At 42.5% G+C, this 20,302-nt stretch overlaps 2 protein-coding genes across 5 annotated transcripts; one reads left to right on the top strand and one right to left on the bottom strand.

Annotated features, from left to right (window-relative positions):
* Window positions 1–1,437: 1,437 nt before the first annotated feature.
* Window positions 1,438–15,980, top strand: LOC308385845 (leucine-rich repeat-containing protein 31-like; the record flags this gene model as incomplete). 3 transcript variants are annotated; one of them, XM_080865030.1, is made up of 5 exons in its annotated part: window positions 1,438–1,487; window positions 14,082–14,184; window positions 14,510–14,674; window positions 14,803–14,958; window positions 15,222–15,980. In XM_080865030.1, exons 2-5 carry the CDS (start codon window positions 14,130–14,132, stop codon window positions 15,677–15,679), a joined length of 834 nt encoding a protein of 277 aa, XP_080721156.1. In that variant the 5' UTR covers window positions 1,438–1,487; window positions 14,082–14,129. The 3 variants fall into 3 exon arrangements, with proteins under 3 accessions (XP_080721156.1, XP_080721155.1, XP_080721154.1); XM_080865029.1 differs by lacking the exon at window positions 1,438–1,487 and adding an exon at window positions 8,262–8,300; XM_080865028.1 differs by lacking the exon at window positions 1,438–1,487 and adding an exon at window positions 13,252–13,318 and having other exon boundaries at window positions 15,222–15,679.
* LOC308385843 (uncharacterized protein) lies at window positions 5,235–14,650 on the bottom strand. Of its 2 annotated transcripts, XM_080865026.1 has the most exons (8): window positions 14,349–14,650; window positions 8,570–8,646; window positions 8,064–8,361; window positions 7,689–7,841; window positions 6,624–6,700; window positions 6,085–6,415; window positions 5,622–5,861; window positions 5,235–5,464 (listed from the first exon to the last, which is right to left on the bottom strand). In XM_080865026.1, exons 2-8 carry the CDS (start codon window positions 8,642–8,644, stop codon window positions 5,337–5,339), a joined length of 1,302 nt encoding a protein of 433 aa, XP_080721152.1. In that variant the 5' UTR covers window positions 8,645–8,646; window positions 14,349–14,650; the 3' UTR covers window positions 5,235–5,336. The 2 variants fall into 2 exon arrangements, with proteins under 2 accessions (XP_080721152.1, XP_080721153.1); XM_080865027.1 differs by lacking the exon at window positions 14,349–14,650 and having other exon boundaries at window positions 8,570–8,873.
* Window positions 15,981–20,302: the final 4,322 nt, after the last annotated feature.

The raw sequence follows: 20,302 nt of genomic DNA, 5'->3' as shown, positions 1-20,302 counted from the left end.
TGATGAAGAAAGTTGTTGTTGGTCATTGCAAGCTTCAGCAATAGAGCTCGGCCTGTTGTTTCAACTTCTGGGTCCATTGTTCTCTGGAGCTGAATGTAGAGCTCATTGATGGCATGTATGGCCTCAAAGGCTATTGCTGAGCGTTGGTTTTTCACCTAAAATGTGAGTGAAAATCATCAGTTGAGGCTGTAGTATGCACTTGAAGGGAAACTAGCTGCATGAAACGCATATAAGAAACATAAAGTGTGCAATACCTCCTCAATGAGGACCAGACACACTTCATGTAGTTTAGTCTTCAGGATGTCCGAGTGGTGCTTTGCCAGAGACTGAATAGTTTTCTACTGTCTTTTCTTAATCCTGTATTTACACAACACAACATTGAACACGACTTCAGGAACACCACAAATAACACAGCCACATTATGCAGCACTGTTTCTGTGCAGTATTTAATGTCTCCTTACTACGTTTCTTACCAGTCGTCTGAAGACAGCAGACTAAAGCTGTGGGACAGGCTCTCTACAGGTGTAGCTACAGGCGGGAGTTTGACCCTGCTCTCTCTTGGATTATTCTGACTGCACTGACTGTCTGCTTTCTTGTCTGATAATCAACGAGGTTAGTAAAAAGAAACTGTCATTTCTTCTAATTCGAAGCATGATGCAGTGATTAATTGTTCATTAAAATCTTTTTAAAAAATCTCTTAATTTAAAGTTTGATTATTCAGCATCTTCTACAGTTACTGAGGAAAACCACTTACCGTCTATAGGGACGACTTTTGCACGGCGCAGCAGCGTCCCAGGCCGAGGTCCTCGTTTTTGCGGTATGGGAACTGTTGGAGGTTTTGGAGTCAAAGGCTTTACTGCAGTAAATGTTTTGGTTGGTACTGTGTGTCCAGGTGAGGTTACAATCCCATCCTGGAAATGCTGCAGTTTTTCCAAAATAGGCCCAAATTTGTCTTTTGCTGTCAAGACTCTTATTCCACGAATGACCTTCGTGTCTGTTTAGACAAAAAAATAACTAAATAACTACAAATTGACATCTTACAAAAACAACAATAAACATTTTTCTTCCTGATTTTTTTTTTCTTCAAAAAAGCATATAAAATGAATGGACAGCAAGAATGTGTAATTTAGCATTAAAATAGATAATCTACAGTGTCAAATTTTAAAATCTAAACTAACTGATTAACAGCAGGTGTAACCACTAAAGAAAAGCATCACCTTTGAACCGACCTGCTCCTGAATGTTTAGCAGAGAAAACAGGCAATTGCGATGGACAAGCTGCTCGAGGAGGTGGAGGAACTGGAGTGAGCGGTGTCATCGCAACAGGACTAACAATGAAAGGAATGGCCCTCAGATCACTTGGTGTGTGTGTGTCTGCAGAGCTGAGGCTACTCAGACTTCTTTCAGGGTCCTCCTGATTCCAAAAGGGGTCATCCAAACAGTTCCAGCTTCCCTGGACTATCTCTGGAGAGCCTGCGCATTGCTCAGGTAAAGGTGGGAGTTGCACAGCATAATCTCTGGGTCTCTGTGCGATATGCAATGTGTCTGCCTGTTGAAAGAACACATTTGTCTTACTGCTCTGAGCTTTGTGAAAGTCCAGGATCCTGGACTCTGTGGTGAAGCGCTGACAGTTGCTCTGTCTACAGTGACTTACACAAAAATTACACTGTGCAAAGCAGCAAAATATAACACATCTCTCAGAAACATTTACATTTGATCAGCAGAGAAGTCAAGAATGAGTATGTTTAGTTACTTACATCTCCACCTGTGCGTCCCCTTGTCCGTCAACTGGACACACAGGAACTCCCTAAGCTCTTTCTTCTTCGCAGGACGCCTGTCTTTTTCAGGCTCTTCTCCACAGGACGCCTGTCTTTTTCAGGCTCTTCTCCACAGGACGCCTGTCTTTTTCAGGGACAATCTTCACCCACAAATTCATAAAGTCCTTGTGAAGGGTCAGTTTCTCAATGATTGTTCGCCCATGGTACCTGTGGAAGATTACAGTTGTCATTAATTTTCATTAATTGTGTAAACTCACAGAAAATAAAACATTGATGCACTTCAAACCCATTTAAAAGTACCCACCTGGCTTCAGGTGCAGCATCCCCTGCCATTCTAGAGGCAGCAATTAGAAATCTTTCAGTGAAGGTTCCTGTTTTCAGGGTGACGGCTGCTCCAAGTTTGTCAGCCAGCTGGTGCAGGTGTTGAGCCGTGCTATTCCTCACTGCAACACAGCGATGGCTGAGCAAGGACAATATTAGACACACAACTCAGTGAACATGATCTCTCTTTCATGTCTTCTAATAAAATCACTACAGCTTCTTCTCTCCTCTTACGTCAGTCCTGTGTTAAACAGAGCGCTCAGAATCCGTCCATGGCTGCAATTTTCCACCATGGCATCAAGCGCCAGATTGACCTCCTGATGAAGAAAGTTGTTGTTGGTCATTGCAAGCTTCAGCAATAGAGCTCGGCCTGTTGTTTCAACTTCTGGGTCCATTGTTCTCTGGAGCTGAATGTAGAGCTCATTGATGGCATGTATGGCCTCAAAGGCTATTGCTGAGCGTTGGTTTTTCACCTAAAATGTGAGTGAAAATCATCAGTTGAGGCTGTAGTATGCACTTGAAGGGAAACTAGCTGCATGAAACGCATATAAGAAACATAAAGTGTGCAATACCTCCTCAATGAGGACCAGACACACTTCATGTAGTTTAGTCTTCAGGATGTCCGAGTGGTGCTTTGCCAGAGACTGAATAGTTTTCTACTGTCTTTTCTTAATCCTGTATTTACACAACACAACATTGAACACGACTTCAGGAACACCACAAATAACACAGCCACATTATGCAGCACTGTTTCTGTGCAGTATTTAATGTCTCCTTACTACGTTTCTTACCAGTCGTCTGAAGACAGCAGACTAAAGCTGTGGGACAGGCTCTCTACAGGTGTAGCTACAGGCGGGAGTTTGACCCTGCTCTCTCTTGGATTATTCTGACTGCACTGACTGTCTGCTTTCTTGTCTGATAATCAACGAGGTTAGTAAAAAGAAACTGTCATTTCTTCTAATTCGAAGCATGATGCAGTGATTAATTGTTCATTAAAATCTTTTTAAAAAATCTCTTAATTTAAAGTTTGATTATTCAGCATCTTCTACAGTTACTGAGGAAAACCACTTACCGTCTATAGGGACGACTTTTGCACGGCGCAGCAGCGTCCCAGGCCGAGGTCCTCGTTTTTGCGGTATGGGAACTGTTGGAGGTTTTGGAGTCAAAGGCTTTACTGCAGTAAATGTTTTGGTTGGTACTGTGTGTCCAGGTGAGGTTACAATCCCATCCTGGAAATGCTGCAGTTTTTCCAAAATAGACCCAAATTTGTCTTTTGCTGTTAAGACTCTTATTCCACGAATGACCTTCGTGTCTGTTTAGACAAAAAAATTACTAAATAACTACAAATTGACATCTTACAAAAACAACAATAAACATTTTTCTTCCTGATTTTTTTTTTCTTCAAAAAAGCATATAAAATGAATGGACAGCAAGAATGTGTAATTTAGCATTAAAATAGATAATCTACAGTGTCAAATTTTAAAATCTAAACTAACTGATTAACAGCAGGTGTAACCACTAAAGAAAAGCATCACCTTTGAACCGACCTGCTCCTGAATGTTTAGCAGAGAAAACAGGCAATTGCGATGGACAAGCTGCTCGAGGAGGTGGAGGAACTGGAGTGAGCGGTGTCATCTCAACAGGACTAACAATGAAAGGAATGGCCCTCAGATCACTTGGTGTGTGTGTGTCTGCAGAGCTGAGGCTACTCAGACTTCTTTCAGGGTCCTCCTGATTCCAAAAGGGGTCATCCAAACAGTTCCAGCTTCTCTGGACTCTCTGTGGAGAGCCTGCGCATTGCTCAGGTAAAGGTGGGAGTTGCACAGCATAATCTCTGGGTCTCTGTGCGATATGCAATGTGTCTGCCTGTTGAAAGAACACATTTGTCTTACTGCTCTGAGCTTTGTGAAAGTCCAGGATCCTGGACTCTGTGGTGAAGCGCTGACAGTTGCTCTGTCTACAGTGACTTACACAAAAATTACACTGTGCAAAGCAGCAAAATATAACACATCTCTCAGAAACATTTACATTTGATCAGCAGAGAAGTCAAGAATGAGTATGTTTAGTTACTTACATCTCCACCTGTGCGTCCCCTTGTCCGTCAACTGGACACACAGGAACTCCCTAAGCTCTTTCTTCTTCGCAGGACGCCTGTCTTTTTCAGGCTCTTCTCCACAGGACGCCTGTCTTTTTCAGGCTCTTCTCCACAGGACGCCTGTCTTTTTCAGGCTCTTCTCCACAGGACGCCTGTCTTTTTCAGGGACAATCTTCACCCACAAATTCATAAAGTCCTTGTGAAGGGTCAGTTTCTCAATGATTGTTCGCCCATGGTACCTGTGGAAGATTACAGTTGTCATTAATTTTCATTAATTGTGTAAACTCACAGAAAATAAAACATTGATGCACTTCAAACCCATTTAAAAGTACCCACCTGGCTTCAGGTGCAGCATCCCCTGCCATTCTAGAGGCAGCAATTAGAAATCTTTCAGTGAAGGTTCCTGTTTTCAGGGTGACGGCTGCTCCAAGTTTGTCAGCCAGCTGGTGCAGGTGTTGAGCCGTGCTATTCCTCACTGCAACACAGCGATGGCTGAGCAAGGACAATATTAGACACACAACTCAGTGAACATGATCTCTCTTTCATGTCTTCTAATAAAATCACTACAGCTTCTTCTCTCCTCTTACGTCAGTCCTGTGTTAAACAGAGCGCTCAGAATCCGTCCATGGCTGCAATTTTCCACCATGGCATCAAGCGCCAGATTGACCTCCTGATGTAGAAAGTTGTTGTTGGTCATTGCAAGCTTCAGCAATAGAGCTCGGCCTGTTGTTTCAACTTCTGGGTCCATTGTTCTCTGGAGCTGAATGTAGAGCTCATTGATGGCATGTATGGCCTCAAAGGCTATTGCTGAGCGTTGGTTTTTCACCTAAAATGTGAGTGAAAATCATCAGTTGAGGCTGTAGTATGCACTTGAAGGGAAACTAGCTGCATGAAACGCATATAAGAAACATAAAGTGTGCAATACCTCCTCAATGAGGACCAGACACACTTCATGTAGTTTAGTCTTCAGGATGTCCGAGTGGTGCTTTGCCAGAGACTGAATAGTTTGTAAGCCCTGTCTTTTCTTAATCCTGTATTTACACAACACAACATTGAACACGACTTCAGGAACACCACAAATAACACAGCCACATTATGCAGCACTGTTTCTGTGCAGTATTTAATGTCTCCTTACTACGTTTCTTACCAGTCGTCTGAAGACAGCAGACTAAAGCTGTGGGACAGGCTCTCTACAGGTGTAGCTACAGGCGGGAGTTTGACCCTGCTCTCTCTTGGATTATTCTGACTGCACTGACTGTCTGCTTTCTTGTCTGATAATCAACGAGGTTAGTAAAAAGAAACTGTCATTTCTTCTAATTCGAAGCATGATGCAGTGATTAATTGTTCATTAAAATCTTTTTAAAAAATCTCTTAATTTAAAGTTTGATTATTCAGCATCTTCTACAGTTACTGAGGAAAACCACTTACCGTCTATAGGGACGACTTTTGCACGGCGCAGCAGCGTCCCAGGCCGAGGTCCTCGTTTTTGCGGTATGGGAACTGTTGGAGGTTTTGGAGTCAAAGGCTTTACTGCAGTAAATGTTTTGGTTGGTACTGTGTGTCCAGGTGAGGTTACAATCCCATCCTGGAAATGCTGCAGTTTTTCCAAAATAGGCCCAAATTTGTCTTTTGCTGTCAAGACTCTTATTCCACGAATGACCTTCGTGTCTGTTTAGACAAAAAAATAACTAAATAACTACAAATTGACATCTTACAAAAACAACAATAAACATTTTTCTTCCTGATTTTTTTTTTCTTCAAAAAAGCATATAAAATGAATGGACAGCAAGAATGTGTAATTTAGCATTAAAATAGATAATCTACAGTGTCAAATTTTAAAATCTAAACTAACTGATTAACAGCAGGTGTAACCACTAAAGAAAAGCATCACCTTTGAACCGACCTGCTCCTGAATGTTTAGCAGAGAAAACAGGCAATTGCGATGGACAAGCTGCTCGAGGAGGTGGAGGAACTGGAGTGAGCGGTGTCATCTCAACAGGACTAACAATGAAAGGAATGGCCCTCAGATCACTTGGTGTGTGTGTGTCTGCAGAGCTGAGGCTACTCAGACTTCTTTCAGGGTCCTCCTGATTCCAAAAGGGGTCATCCAAACAGTTCCAGCTTCTCTGGACTCTCTGTGGAGAGCCTGCGCATTGCTCAGGTAAAGGTGGGAGTTGCACAGCATAATCTCTGGGTCTCTGTGCGATATGCAATGTGTCTGCCTGTTGAAAGAACACATTTGTCTTACTGCTCTGAGCTTTGTGAAAGTCCAGGATCCTGGACTCTGTGGTGAAGCGCTGACAGTTGCTCTGTCTACAGTGACTTACACAAAAATTACACTGTGCAAAGCAGCAAAATATAACACATCTCTCAGAAACATTTACATTTGATCAGCAGAGAAGTCAAGAATGAGTATGTTTAGTTACTTACATCTCCACCTGTGCGCTTTCTCTGAATCAAATCTTCAAAGCGATGGAAAAAGTTATCTGATGTCTTTTCAGACATGCCTGAGATAAAAAGTGAACAAATTGTTTAGAAATAGAAAGTTAGTGAGTGCTGCTCAGTGTGTGAGTGGCAAGTTCTAACTGAGCTGCTCAGTAAATAACTGTTATGATGTGGAACTCACAGAGCATTTTTTGAAAATATTCATATATATACACTATTTTGTGTTTACAAAAATATCAGACATGTCTAAATCAAAGGCAGGTTATGATCTCTAATTATGATCTTTAATCAACAAATTTAAATAGACGTCCTAATCACAGCTTCTAAAACTAGACAACACTATACTGATAAATTCATATAAAACAGCAAAAAGGAGATAAAAGCACTGTCATAAATAGAGAAATAAGTACAGTAAATAAATAAATACAGTTTTTAAAAAATATAGAAAAAAAACATGTGTCATTTGTTACAACGACAACAAAATAGCAGCTTGGACAAAGCTGTTTCTTCAAGCTTCGCCTGCATTTAGGGTCTGCAAACCTCTGTCCCACAGGAAGAAGCTGAAATCCTCCAATAAGGGGTGGGAGTCATTTAAAGTAGAGTAACTCATCCTCTACAACTGCCTAGTATTCAAGGACTCTATGTTAAGATGCTCTAACATGGTACAGTACCTTCAGAAACGCCTCAAATTTCTTAGATACTGAAAATTAAATCTCTTCTCAGGAACCTTTTCTCCATTCAGTAGAAGTAGATCTAGTATTCATTTTAAAGTTCTAATGAAGACAGCAGACTAAAGCTGTGGGACAGGCTCTCTACAGGTGTAGCTACAGGCGGGAGTTTGACCCTGCTCTCTCTTGGATTATTCTGACTGCACTGACTGTCTGCTTTCTTGTCTGATAATCAACGAGGTTAGTAAAAAGAAACTGTCATTTCTTCTAATTCGAAGCATGATGCAGTGATTAATTGTTCATTAAAATCTTTTTAAAAAATCTCTTAATTTAAAGTTTGATTATTCAGCATCTTCTACAGTTACTGAGGAAAACCACTTACTGTCTATAGGGACGACTTTTGCACGGGGCAGCAGCGTCCCAGGCCGAGGTCCTCGTTTTTGCGGTATGGGAACTGTTGGAGGTTTTGGAGTCAAAATAGGCCCAAATTTGTCTTTTGCTGTCAAGACTCTTATTCCACGAATGAACTTCGTGTCTGTTTAGACAAAAAAATAACTAAATAACTACAAATTGACATCTTACAAAAACAACAATAAACATTTTTCTTCCTGATTTTTTTTTCTTCAAAAAAGCATATAAAATGAATGGACAGCAAGAATGTGTAATTTAGCATTAAAATAGATAATCTACAGTGTCAAATTTTAAAATCTAAACTAACTGATTAACAGCAGGTGTAACCACTAAAGAAAAGCATCACCTTTGAACCGCAATTGCGATGGACAAGCTGCTCGAGGAGGTGGAGGAACTGGAGTGAGCGGTGTCATCTCAACAGGACTAACAATGAAAGGAATGGCCCTCAGATCACTTGGTGTGTGTGTGTCTGCAGAGCTGAGGCTACTCAGACTTCTTTCAGGGTCCTCCTGATTCCAAAAGGGGTCATCCAAACAGTTCCAGCTTCTCTGGACTCTCTGTGGAGAGCCTGCGCATTGCTCAGGTAAAGGTGGGAGTTGCACAGCATAATCTCTGGGTCTCTGTGCGATATGCAATGTGTCTGCCTGTTGAAAGAACACATTTGTCTTACTGCTCTGAGCTTTGTGAAAGTCCAGGATCCTGGACTCTGTGGTGAAGCGCTGACAGTTGCTCTGTCTACAGTGACTTACACAAAAATTACACTGTGCAAAGCAGCAAAATATAACACATCTCTCAGAAACATTTACATTTGATCAGCAGAGAAGTCAAGAATGAGTATGTTTAGTTACTTACATCTCCACCTGTGCGCTTTCTCTGAATCAAATCTTCAAAGCGATGGAAAAAGTTATCTGATGTCTTTTCAGACATGCCTGAGATAAAAAGTGAACAAATTGTTTAGAAATAGAAAGTTAGTGAGTGCTGCTCAGTGTGTGAGTGGCAAGTTCTAACTGAGCTGCTCAGTAAATAACTGTTATGATGTGGAACTCACAGAGCATTTTTTGAAAATATTCATATATATACACTATTTTGTGTTTACATGGCAACGGGAGGAAACAACCCGGCAAAATAACACATGACAGCGAGATAAATTTATATTGGCATGTGTATTCAGAGTGTTACCACTATTCTAGGATTTCTATTGTCAGAATAATATTTGTGACTTTAGACCTTTATTTAAACTGTAGACTTGCTTGAACTTAAGAAAGTAGAAGGTTGGTTTGTTATGCTTCAAGGTTGGATTTTATTAATGAAAACATTAAAGGGAAAAATGTTAACAAGCAAACAAACCTTACTAAAAATGTTCATGTTATTCATTGCATTATACAACATAGTGAAGAAAGCTGCAAGCTTGACTAAAATTCGAGTATTAGAGAGCTCCATTAGCATCTAGTCTGGCTTCACTCTACAAGCCAGGACAGGTTTGCGTGACTGGAGGCTCAGACTGTGTATGCAACCCATAAAACTGGATGGAGCATTGTTTGACATATAATATTAATTCAGCAGTGGAGTTCTCTGCCAGGGCATGACTGACATTTATGAACATCGCTGTGAGGCATTTTATCACTCTTGGAGCCATATAGAAAATATTGCAGCTCCTCTCCCTGTCAGATAATGGCACTAATTTCACCAGCATGGTTTAAACCTCTGTGACTGCTGAAGGGCAAGAATTACTGGTTCTTTGTGCGTCTTAATCCTTACCAAATAATGAGAAAAAGTCTGTCATTTTTCACGGCTTATAATTCAAAAGGTGGGCTTTTTCAAACCCCACATTAAAACAAATGTTTCTTTTTTTGGCATGTATTCATTTATTTATTTATTTTTGATGCATCATTCCAAAGTAGTTATGCAATATAGAAAAACATCTGCAATGAGGTAACCAAGAAGGTCACCAAGGGACAGTCGCCATGGCATTTTGTCCTGATTGTGTCAAGAGCGTGGCTGTAAGCATAAAGGAAGAAAAATTCCATCCATCCATTCGCTTCCGCTTATCCTTTTCAGGGTCGCGGGGGTCACTGGAGCCTATCCCAGCTGTCATAGGGCAAGAGGCAGGGTACACCCTGGACAGGTCGCCAGTCTATCGCAGGGCTAACACATAGGGACAGACAACCATTCGCACTCACATTCATTTGCACATTCACACCTAGTGACAATTTGGATTATCCAATTAGAGGCTTGTTGCTACCTAGTTAGCGATGCTACACACCTGTTACTGTGTATTTTTCAATGATTCAGCACTCCTTGGATTTTTAGACAGTAATGAGATCATGTGCACACTCCACAGAGGTCCAGAGTCCAAATGTGACCTCTAGCACCAAACGCTTGCTGCAGCTGTTGGTGTCAGAGGTGACACACAAGGTATCAGGTTTTCTGTGCGATTACTTTTTCATATAGGACCAAGTATGTTTGGATAGCGTTTTGCCCTTGAAAACTGCCGTTGAATATTAGACATTGTTGTCTAATGTTATAAATGTATTGATGTGAAAGGTGTAAGTGTGACAAATATGGAATAAGATAGGAAATGAGAAAGGAGGCAAATACTTGTTCACAGGGCTATAGTCTGTAAATGGTCTTCTTTTGGCTATAGTAGATCTTTTACTTGTTCATTTTTTAATTGTTTGTTAAAATAGTTTTTTTCCATCATATTGAGTATAGAGGAATGCAACTGTGAGCTTTAGCAATTATCCCGCTTCAACAGGACCGTGATCCCGATGTGTGAGACAGCAGGGTGCTGCCACTGGTGTTGTAATGTGTGATTTAGTTCCTCCTAACATTTCAGTTTTCTTCCAGTATCTATCCTCTGTGATTACTGGCTCTTTAGACAGATTTAATAGAAGTGTGTGAGCTATTGGCTCAGTATAAAGGGTCAGTAGTGTTTTCATGTCACCTATCCATCCTCCATTTAGTCACCCAAAGCATGTAGTAAATACTGCTCACTTTTATTCACCTTCTCTTAAATCCAGAAAAATTCCCACTTGTTAACGTTGAGTGTGTGTGTGTGTGTGTGTGCGTGTGCGTGTGTGTGTGTGTGTGTGTGTGTGTGTGTGTGTGTGTGTGTGTGTGCCAGTTGCAGCCTCCAAGTTGAACACCATCACCAAATCCAACCTGGGTCAGTGTGTCAGCAAGTACGACCTGCTGGTCTGGTTTGAGATCAGCAAGCTGGAGCCCACTGGAGAGTGAGTATCCATCTGGAGTGTTATATTCACGCACAAGCTTTAAAGGAACCATAAAAATGATCTCCAGGAAGAATATTATAAGTTGGGATGTTGTGTCACCTCCTCCCTCCATGCACAGGTACATCCCAGCCATCGTGGATCACAGTGGAGGCCTGCCCTGTCATGGTACCTACCTGCTGCACCAGGTACAGGATTGGTGCACATGTTGTTTCCTTATTACTCACACAGTGGTAACTGCTTCCTTTGTACACAGTTGAATATCTTCTTTTAAAGCGTAATGTTGCTCTAGCTGTGCTCACTGTAATCCTGAGCTCCTGTTATGTTTGCTGCAGGGGATCCAGCGGAGGATCACAGTGACCCTCATCCACGAGAAAGGCAGCGAGCTCCATTGGAAAGATGTTCGTGAGCTGGTTGTAGGTGAGCAGCCTGCCTTTAGGGTCTAGTCGTGCTATACCTCTGTGTAGAAAACAAAACCCCAAAGCACCGAAACAATGTTTTATAGTGTTTGTGTGCTTTTGATAGAGGAAGACAGGACAGAACATCATTAAAGGGATTTGACTTTGTGAGATCACCCTGAAAACGCACCACTCTGTTCACTCTGAGATATTTTCAGTCTGGAAAGATGAATCTGTCGGGCTTCAGGCTGCTTCTCACTTTAAGCAGTTCATGCTGTAGCTGATGGACCAAAAATGACATTTGATATTTTAGACATTCAGCTGCTGACTCTGAAGCCAACAGGCTCTTGAGTGTGGATGATTGTGTTGGTACTGGATGCTGTGATCAAACAGCTGTTCTGATCTGTCTTCATTCATGCCTGTTGTTATTAAGCCTCCTAAGCTCCAAACCAGTAAAAGCAATCTTTGGAGGCAACACCCTTTTTAGTACTTTGCTGTATTTGTTTGTGATTGTGTGACACTGAACCACAGTGCTATGTATATCCTCTGTAACACTCAGACGTTTCCAGATCAGTGTTTCCCCCTCAGCTGTTTCTCACTATAGAGTCTTTCCTCTGTAACAATGAGGCACCAGCAGAGCATATCTGGCTCCCAGTCTGTGGCTGATAGTGCCCCCTGCTGTTAATAACAGGAACAGTGTAACCTTGTATGGAGCTCATAGTGATGGTCTGAAGATTGCTGCTGCAAGGCAGTAATTTGTATCCATCTGTGCTGTCTATTCTGAGCATATGCAGTTATGTGAGCTCTCAGGTTTTATGTATCAGGACATAATTAAAAACAATCAGGTCCTTAGTAGGTCTTAATATGAGGTAAATGCAACCTCAGATGAACAGCACAGAACACATTATACCAGGTCATTATTTATTTAACACACACTGAGCCGAAATTCAGATGTTTCAAAAGCTAAGACATCCAAGACTATTTCCATAATTATTTAAGAGGGTCAGTATTAGCCAAGTGCTAATCAAGTGCACTAGATCATCAGTAAGTGTAACCACTACTGTCAGTTTGCTGGTGTGGCGTATTCAGGTAAGTGGTAACATACTGAGGAGGAGAGAAGCAGTTGTTGATACCCATGAATGTGGGAAGGCTTTTAAGTCGATCATTTTACAGCAAGAAAGATTATTCGCAAGTTAAAAAATCAAAGATTATCTTATATCTTATCTAACTATGAAGATGATGTTCTGGATAATCTCTACATGGACTTTTGGTATGTGTTTTACTATAGAAGATGATCAGTAATCTGTCTCATTCTCAGGTTTTGCAGCTAAACTCATCTGATTTATAACTAATTTACAGATAATCTGGGATGGAACAGATGTTGACCTGGATCCTCAAACTCCTGGAAAGCCACTGACAGGTCAAAATAAGTAAGCATATAAAACATGAAGTGTTTGTGAGGTTCATCTGCAGCACCTTTGTCTCTGTGAAATGTTTGCTAATTTAACATTTTCCCTCCTAAACAGGAAGGAGTTTGTGGAGGCCTATGTGAATCATGCCTTCAACACATCAGTGGAGAATCTGTTCCAGGAGTTCAAGCGAGGCTTCTTCCTGGTGTGTGAGCAGGATTTGGCTGTAGTTTCACAGCTGTCCTGTAGCACAATAACTGTGTACTGCATACTGTCAAAAGCATTCAGTCGGCTGCTTTAACACAAATATGAACTTGAGTCACATCTCAGTCTTAATCCAGACTTTTGTATGATAGTATAATATAATAGTCAGCCCACCCTTGGCAGCTATAACTGCTTCCACTCTTCTGGGAAAGCTTTCCACAAGGTTTAGGTGTGTTTATGGGAATTTTTTGACTATTCTTCCAGAGGTGCATTTGTGGTGTCAGACACTGACGTTGGAGGAGAAGGCCTGGCTCACAGTTGCTGCTCTAATTCATCCCAAAGATGTTCTATCAGGTTGAGGTCAGGACTCTGTGCAGGCTAGTCCAGTTCTTCTACACCAAACTCACTCATCCATGTCTTTATGGACCTTGTATTGTGCACTGGTGCCCAGCCATGTGCACACATGCCCACACTTTACACTTGGCACAGTGCAGTCAGACAAGTACTTCTGGCAACCACCAAACCCTGACACATCCATCGGATTGCCAGTCAGAGAAGTGTGATTCGTCACTCCAGTAAACACATCTCCACTGCTTTAGAGTCCAGTGTTGAGATGCTTAAATCACTCCATCTGACGCTTTGCATTGTGTTTGTCAGTGTAAGGCTGGGATGCAGCTGCTCAGCCATGGAAACCAATGAAGTTTGGACATCTGTAACAACAGCAGACTGCAGATATTGGTGACTTAAGTGCACTATGAGCCTTAGCATCAGCTGACTAGCTGTCATTTCCAATTACTTCCACTTTGTTATAATATCACTAACAGCTGACTATGGAATATTTAATAGCGAGGAAATTTCATGACTGGACTTGTTGCACTGGTGCATCCTATCACATTACCATGCTGGAATTCATTCAGTTCCTGAGAGCGACTCGTCCTTTCACACATGTTTGTAGAAGTAGTCTGCATGCCTAGGTGCTTGATTTAATACACCTGTGTCCATGGAAGTGATTGGAACACATTAATTGAATGATTTGGATGTGTTAGGGAATACTTTTGGCAACATAGTGTATGCCTGACCTTACAAACTCTATGATTATAACAGTCATTTTCACTGTTTTCAGAACACAAGTTATGGTTGGAGATATCATGACCGCCACCCCACCATACAGATGTTTTGGGAGGTATTTGATGAACTAACTGAAGAGCAGAGGAAAGATTTCCTTCGTAAGTACTTGCTGAAGCCTCCATTATGATATGTTACTGAAATCACACTGTATCATATAAAACATTAGATTTTTCTGCGCTTTACCAAGATACATTAGAGAGCAGCATTGTTCTGATTAATATACTGTAAAGCTGCTTCTAGCTGGTGGACTGAGCCGCCTCACCTTTCACCTGGCTCACGTCACACACCTGGAGAGACTCGACCTCCACCTGTGTTGCCTCACGCGAGATGATCTAGAGGCTCTGAGTCAGTTGCTACCAATCTCACACGCCGGACACTAATCGCATGCTCGCTGCAGCAGTCATGTGACTCGTTGTTTTTCAGTCCAGGTGCTGCCCTCTCTCACTGCACTGACCGAGCTTGATGTGTCATCCAATAAGGAAGTGGGAGGTGTGGTCCACCTGCTGGTCTCCGCCCTCCCTGCGACACAAATGAGGAGGCTGCCATTCAACAGCTGCTACATGAGCAACAAGTCCTTCACTGCTCTGGGTAACACACACACACACACACACACACACACTTGTTTATTTATAGAAGTTTTCCTTCAAGTCATTCTCCCTGAATACCTCTTCCACCCTCTAGCCTGAAATGGTGAAAACTTTGTGTTTATGCATCAGCCCTGGCGGTGTCCTATCTGCGCACGGTGGATATTTCCTGGTGTAAAGTGGTTGGCGGTCACTTGGCGCTCCTGCTGGATGCTCTGCAGCCATCAGTCGTCAGCGAGCTCCGTCTTTGCAGCTGCGAGCTCACCACTGATGACATGCAACATCTGGGTAACTAACACACAATGACATTATACTTTTTCTTTTTTGGTCTGTAGTGGATCATTAGGCTGCATAAATGTATATTAAGACAAGTAAAGCCTGAACGAAATTGATATTTCTTTCATTTATTTCATGCTGCCAGCATCTGTAGCTGTCGTATAAAACAAAACAATGAAACTATTCGGTGTTATTTTTGTCTCCATCAGAAACATTGTGAACAAAACAGTAAAGTGAAGTGATCAGTTATCAATGGGTCCTCTTCCTCTGTGCAGCTGCCGTGTGCAGACGGGGCTGTCTCTCCTCACTCCGTGCACTGGATCTGTCCTACAACAGCTTGGTGGGAGACAACGGTTGGTGCAGTCTGTTTGCAGCAGGAGGTCTGGGCTCTCTGGAAGACGTGGATGTCAGTTTGCGACCTTCAACCTCTGCTCCGTGCTCAGCCTGGCTGCCCGCTCTGCTCCGAGCTCTGCCTCAAATTTCGGCGCTGGCTCGACTGGCCATGCAGAGGTGGACAGCTGACTGTCAGGAGAGAGAGCAGCTCAGGTACTGTCTGAAAAAGAGGAGCGTCCTGCTGGAAAGGGATCCAGATTTACAAGACACATCATCAGCATGTAAAGGGAACAGTCAGGAGAGCCTAGAAGAGAGTCAGCCTGAGGAGATTGGAGCGGACCGCACTGGAATTTACTGTCAAAGAGCGACCCACTTTGTTGCTTTATTATTATTTTTTTAAGTCTCTGTTACCACAAGAAGGTCAGTGTTGAGGTCAGCTGCATCACGTCTGATGTAAACTGTGTCACACGTGATGGTTTCAGGGAATACTGGGAACTTACAGAGTTAAGCACAGCTGGTGTGGGTTATCATATTTGTCGTCTCTCACCTTGGCTGCAGGGTCTGGGTCTTTCCAATGCAGCAGTCCTAACACTTGAGACACACATGCCGAGAAGTGGGGATACCTGGAAATGGACAAAGGCTTTCAGCAGAGTTTTAAAGCAGCTATTCAGGAAAAGAGCTGTGAATTATCTGCATACCTTGTTAGGTAATCAGCTATTTTGGGGTTCTTTAACAAATCAACCAAAAGGTCGACTGAGTATTTTCTCGTCAGAGTACCTTCACCGTTCACGATGATGTTGAGCACAAGCTGGAGCGTTTGATGGATGTTCTTTGCATCAAAGAGCTACGAGGAAATCCCAGAGATTAGAGACAGGATATTATGTGAATCAGCATGAATGTTGTTTGTTGTTCAACAGATAAAAACAAGAAGAGAAAATAGAAACAAAGTAAAAAAGGAACAATTGTTTCTGCTGTTAAGAAAAAAAAATTGAGTCATGGCAGAGACCTGCAGAAGTCTTGAGTCTCATTTGATGACATTTTGTCAGATTGCCTTGTAATTTAAAAAAAACAAAACTGTTTTTTGAGCAAAAGTTCTCCAGGTTTTTTTGGAGTTCTTTCAAAGTTTTCTTATTTTTGGACGTTAGCTGCTTTTTCACTCTTTTTCAGTCCAGTCTGTGCATCTGAACATTTACAGAAAGATTTCTTTGTTTCGTCTTTAGACACTTTGTTAAACGCAGATCCCAGCAGAGTTCGCCTACCTTCTCTCCAACCTTCTCAGGTTTTGTGGATATTATACATGGTTATGCTGAGAATATGTCGGCTACTTTCCACTGGAAATGCCTTTTGGTTAAACTGTCAGCGAGGAATTTGCACTGTTACATTTTTATATAACTTTAATGCAAAAAAAACAGCTGCTTGTTTAAGTGAAAATACACTGATGGGGTTTTTTTCTATTCATGAACAGGAGTGTGATCAGTTTAATAAAAGAAAAAATAACCATAACCAAGATATGAGGGGAAATCTTGGACAAATACAAGCAGACTGGAGCAGCCAGCGTTCAAAACACCGACGTTCAAGGTAACAGAAGGTTCCCGAGCCACATCCACCCAGCTGGTTTCTGTGTTTCTTGTGTATTTGTGTACACTGTGACTTCATGGCTGTCTTGGGCTCCAGCTCTTGTTTTGGTGTCTCATTAATTTGATTTAATGTCCTGCTTAGTGATAACATCACTCTTGGCCTCCCTGCACTGGCTTCCAATTGAATTTAGGATTCATTTTCAAGTTCTTTTATTGGTTTTTAAATCTTTAAATGGTCTGGCACCTGCTGAAGCCCTATGTCCCCACTCGTTCGCTCCGGTCAGCTGAGCAGCTGTTGCTCTCAGTCCCCAAATCACGGCTGAAACTGAGAGGAGACCGAGCGTTCTCTATCGTGGCTCCTAAGCTTTGGAATAATCTTCCTCTTCACATTAGGCAATCGACATCAGTGCTGGTTTTTAAATCCAGATTGAAAAAGCATTTTTATTCACTGGCTTTTGACTCAGTGGTTGACTGACTTGTATTTTATTGTTTTTCGCTATGTTTATTATTGTATCGTATTTATTATTCTTATTGTATCTATTATGTTTCTATTGTTCAGCAGTTTGGTCAGCCTTGTGTGTTTTTAAAGTGCTATATAAATAAACAATGATGATGATGATGAACATAGTAACGTGTGTTGGGTTGCTCTGTCTTCAGACTCACTGTCAGACTGATTAGACAGTGAGTCTGAAGGTGAGAGTCCTCACTGCCCACGCCTGTCTTTGGGTCTGACCAACACCGTTTCCTGTGTGTCATTCCCCCCTCGCCTTCCCCCCATCCGTCCTGTCTGCACTGACCTCTCCAATAAAGACAAAAGGCCTCATTTTCTGAAACTCTTCCTATCCCATCACCTTGCGAAGAATCACTTCACCATGTTGATTAATAAGGACGGTGGGAATGGTTTGAAGTCTCGTCACAGAAAATGTGCCAAAGGCAAAGAATCTGAGCTTGAAATAAAATGAAATGAAAGATCAGCCCCACACAGGGGTTAAATTCAGATGGAAACTCTTATCACACAAAGAGAACAAGCGAATAAATATATCTGAGTGTGGCCCCTCGACTGTCACAGTGTAGCTGACATTTGATCTTATCATGTGTTAAAGCTATTTTAATTACTGAAGAGAACCAGTGTCAAACTCAGCCCAAGTATGGTTGTACGTTAATCCTTAAAGCAACAACGTTTTTAAAGTTGCAGCGTCATTTTTACACCACACCTAAAATCCCACTAATCGTCCGGGCTCTTCACCCTATGACCACACGCTGGGGTATCTAACACCACATGACCCAAATGGAAACTATGTCAGCTGAAAGAAACCCATCGAAATGTGCAACACTTAAAACTTTGCCTGATTGGAGCATGGCTTCAAATACAGCCCTGAAAACAGACAGGCGGTCGTTGGCATTTCGCCCTCGTTCCTGAGAGACTACATCGATGTATCAGTCAACAAATGAACTACTGTGGCGTCACAGCTGGGGCCTTCTCTGTGTCGTTTATAACACAGAGAAGGACCCAGCTGTGACGCTGAAGTGGTATCTTTAAATTAGCTGTAGGTGTGAATGCTTGTCTGTCTCTCTGTTAGCTTTGCAACAGACTGGTGATATTCAGAGTGCACCATATGTCTGGTATTATTTCCCTTCCAAATTAGTGCTTCCTCTTAGTTGCTGGTCTAAATTTGTTTCCTTTCATGTTCAGGCCGTGTTAGTGTTGTCTCTGTGTGTAGCAGGTTTTGTCTCCATGTTTGTTTCACTGTCTGCCTGTCTGTCTCTGTATTCTGTACTTCTGATAGACGTCTAATTTTGCCAGTCCCTCTTTTTGTGCGCCTTGTACCTTGTCACTCTCTGTGACCGCGTCTCACTTTGCCAGTTCCCATGTATTTAATCAGTTAATGGTGGTCTGAGTAACCCTCACCACTTTGTTCTCCAGTGTCTTTGTTCCTGTTCATCCTACATATTTTCCCCCATTTGTTATTTATTTCTGCTGTTTGCTATTTATATTTTATTCCTGCACAGTTTGCTTGAAGCACTCATATTTTGTCTATTCTATTCATGTGGATCTTATCTTTCTATTTCCTTGCTTCCTTTTCTGTTTACTTTGCTTCTTGCCCGTGTTTCGTCCTTTTGCGGTGTCTGTGTCTTTTTAATCCTATGGTCTCTTTTAAGTTTGTTTGTCTCTTTACTTCTTCAAACTGAATTCAAAGTGGAGCAAATGCTATATAACATTCTCATAGTCTCATTCACACTAACGTTGGTTCTGTATCTTGTAACCAAAGGAAGCTTCAGCATGCAGACTGGAGCCAGCGATCAAAACACGTGCTTCCTATTTTATTTTGTTGGTTATGTTGAGTTTTGCTGTAACTGTCTCATTACTCCTGATTTGTCCCTGCCGTCTCCTCTTCCCTAATGACCGTCCTGTGTGTTTATTGTTTAATCTTCTCCTTTCGTCACCCAGCTTCACTGGTCATGTTTCCTAGTGTTATCCCCCAGTATAGGTTTCTGAGTTTCTCAGTTCCCTGTCAGATATTTCATATCATTCTCTCCGTCCAAAATAAACAGGCTGCCTTTAGTTTATCCTTGCCAGCCTGTGAGTCTGCATTTGGGTCTTCTTTTTTCATAACAAATGATCATACTCCCCGCAGATTGTGATAGTGACACCTCCAGGCCATGCTGCAACTCTCTGGAGCTTTCCGCTCTTCAGGAACTCTCTCTGCAGGAGGGGGAGATACAGGAGAGGTGGAGGAAGATCTCAGCCTGGGCGTCTATTGTCTTATGTAGTCTGGAAGATGAGTGGATGGTGGGGTGGGTGCAGTTTTCTCTGTGGTGGGGTTGGGTGGACTGTCCCGGGCTCTGTGGGGCCGGGAGGCGCTGCTGCACTGGGCCCCGGTCTGGATGGGCCTGGGCCCCCTTTCCCTGGCGGGGCGCGGAGTATGGGGGTGTCACCAGGGTGCAGAGGAGGCTACCCCCCCTCTGTCCCCTTCTGGCTGCCTCTGCCTCAATTTTATCCCACAACTTAGACATTCACATTACTCACACTCTCATTACACATACATATAGGATCTTGGGGGTGGGCACAATACATGGATACATGGATACACGATACATGTACACCCCACCCCTGGTGTCGTTGCCCACCTCTCAATTTTAAATACACGTAGACATTGAGGGCTAGCAGGAGGGACCATGCGCTTACCTGCTGCTCTCTGGCAGGTAGCTCCATGCCCTCCTGGGTTTTAAATGCACCTTAGAACACACATGCATCAACACTACAATGAGCGGGTGGAGGGAGGTTTGGAGTCTTCTCTCACCCCCATTCTCTGCGGCCTGCTGGAGCGGGGGGGCTAGGAGGAGGAGTTGGCCGTCCGACTGCGGTCTGGAGTCTGGGGCCTCCCTGCTGCTGCGGAGTTGGGGTGGTCTGCCTCTCCCCACCGCAGGGAAAAGGGTAACACCAC

Source organism: Rhamphochromis sp. 'chilingali' (genome assembly GCF_963969265.1).
Source record: "Rhamphochromis sp. 'chilingali' genome assembly, chromosome: 18".
NCBI classification, from domain to species: Eukaryota; Metazoa; Chordata; class Actinopteri; order Cichliformes; family Cichlidae; genus Rhamphochromis; species Rhamphochromis sp. 'chilingali'.
The sequence above is the reverse complement of the archived record's forward strand: the minus strand, read 5'-3'. Positions and strand labels throughout refer to the sequence as shown.

Coding starts and splice junctions, on each gene's coding strand:
- LOC308385843 (XM_080865026.1), bottom strand. CDS start 8,644: ATGTCTGAAAAGACATCAGATAACTTTTTCCATCGCTTTGAAGATTTG. Junction 6,701..7,688: donor AAAAGTCGTCCCTATAGACA/GTAAGTGGTTTT, acceptor TTTTTATCTCAG/GCATGTCTGAAAAGACATCA. Junction 5,862..6,084: donor AGGAGCAGGTCGGTTCAAAG/GTGATGCTTTTC, acceptor TTGTCTAAACAG/ACACGAAGGTCATTCGTGGA.